This window comes from Propithecus coquereli, unplaced genomic scaffold (assembly GCF_000956105.1).
Source record: "Propithecus coquereli isolate 6110/MARCELLA unplaced genomic scaffold, Pcoq_1.0 Scaffold90, whole genome shotgun sequence".
In the NCBI taxonomy this organism is placed as follows: domain Eukaryota; kingdom Metazoa; phylum Chordata; class Mammalia; order Primates; family Indriidae; genus Propithecus; species Propithecus coquereli.
The window spans coordinates 539,186-540,728 of NW_012155285.1; the positions used below are offsets into that span (position 1 = coordinate 539,186).

The window sequence follows — 1,543 nt, forward strand, 5'->3', positions numbered from 1 at the left end:
CAGAAGATTGAAAAAAATAGTCTTAAAGATCCCAATCTACTGTTAAAATTTTAGCTTCTTTCTTTCCCCTTTAAAGGATTTATCCAAGAGTAGATTACACTTCCTTTAAGCAGCATGTGGACATTGCATTTCAAGGCATCTAAATGTAAATATTAATTACCGGGCTTGAAAAAAATTTGAAATGTTTCTGGGCTGCAGGGCACTTTTTTCCTAATTCTTTGAAGAGAGTTTGGCCTGTGATATTCTGATTTGTTGATTTAGGGGAGACCCATAAACTTGGAAAATATTGCCCCTTATGGAATCATTTGCCGTATGTTTAGGGCTCTTAAAGACTGAGCATAAGACTTTTTTCAAAGTTCACACAAAATAATAATCCTAAACATTTATTCAGATTCCTATATATGAAAATCTCTAGTGAGGATGGGCTAGAGCAGGAGAGAAATTACTGTGTTGGTCTCTGCCTTTAGCAAGCTTATAATACAAAGGTGAGAGATTACATGAGGCATACACACGTGATCAACTTAATGTGTAAATGAATTAGTCCAGAGAGAGCAGACATTAAAGTGTGAGGGCTTCTCTATCCACCTAAAGTTTTGCTTGTTGAGGCCGGCCTCAATGTGCTGGACACATCTGGCTTCCATTCAGCTTATAGCCGATACAGATCTGAGGCACCATTTTTATATGTAAATCAATAGTTAGCAACTATGAACACAGTGTTTGTGTCTGTTTGTGTGTGCATTTTGCCGTTGCATGTTTTATTGTTTCCTTCATGAATGATCTGTTCCTTTTTAGACGTAAGCTGTGGTGAGAATCTCTTTATGTCAAGCGCCATCACTTCCTGGTCATCTGCCATCCAAAATTGGGATGATGAGAAATATGACTTGATCTTTGCTGTAGGGCCAAAGACTCCCAATGCAGTGGTTGGACATTATACTCAGGTAAAGGGAAGAAGCAAAACGCCCTCTGCCCTAAGTGCCCTAAAAAAAAAAAAAAAAAAGAAGGAAGAAAGAAAATCTCCAAATTTTGACTGGTTTCAATTTCAATGATGCATTTGGGGAAAGACTTCAAGTGTACATAGAGTAGCCTAGTATTGGTGGGTATTTCAGCTGTGTGCTGTCATTTTTCAATAGCCTAGAGCAGCAGTTCCCAACCTTTTTGGCACCAAGGACTGGTTTCTTGGAAGACAATTTTTCCACAGACAGAGAGGGTGGGGTGGGATGTGAGGGCAGAGCTCAAGCAGTGATGCCAGCGATGGGGAGCGGAGAGGCTGTAAATACAGATGAAGCTTCCCTAGCTTGCCCACTTCTCACCTCCTGCTGCTCGGCCCCCTGTTCCTAAGTTTTATGGAAGATAATTTTTCCGCCAATGGGGGAGAGGCAGAGCTCAGGCAGTGATGTGCGCCCAGTTCCTAACAGGACAAAGACCAGTACAGGCCTGCGGGGACTGGGCACCACTGCGGGGGTTGGAGACCACAAGATCCTAGAGGATCTTGGTAAGAAAATATACTCTATTTTTCTAACAGCCTAAATAGATAAAGTAGAAA

At 41.3% G+C, this 1,543-nt stretch overlaps 1 protein-coding gene across 1 annotated transcript in view; it reads left to right on the forward strand.

Moving 5' to 3' along the window:
- LOC105826642 (cysteine-rich secretory protein 3-like) overlaps positions 1 to 1,543 on the forward strand; it is a 24,201-nt gene that overhangs the window by 14,595 nt on the left and 8,063 nt on the right. The window contains exon 5 of the mRNA XM_012664639.1: positions 793 to 938. Within this exon, the coding sequence (XP_012520093.1) occupies positions 793 to 938 (146 nt within the window). The remainder of the gene's footprint in view (positions 1 to 792; positions 939 to 1,543) is intronic.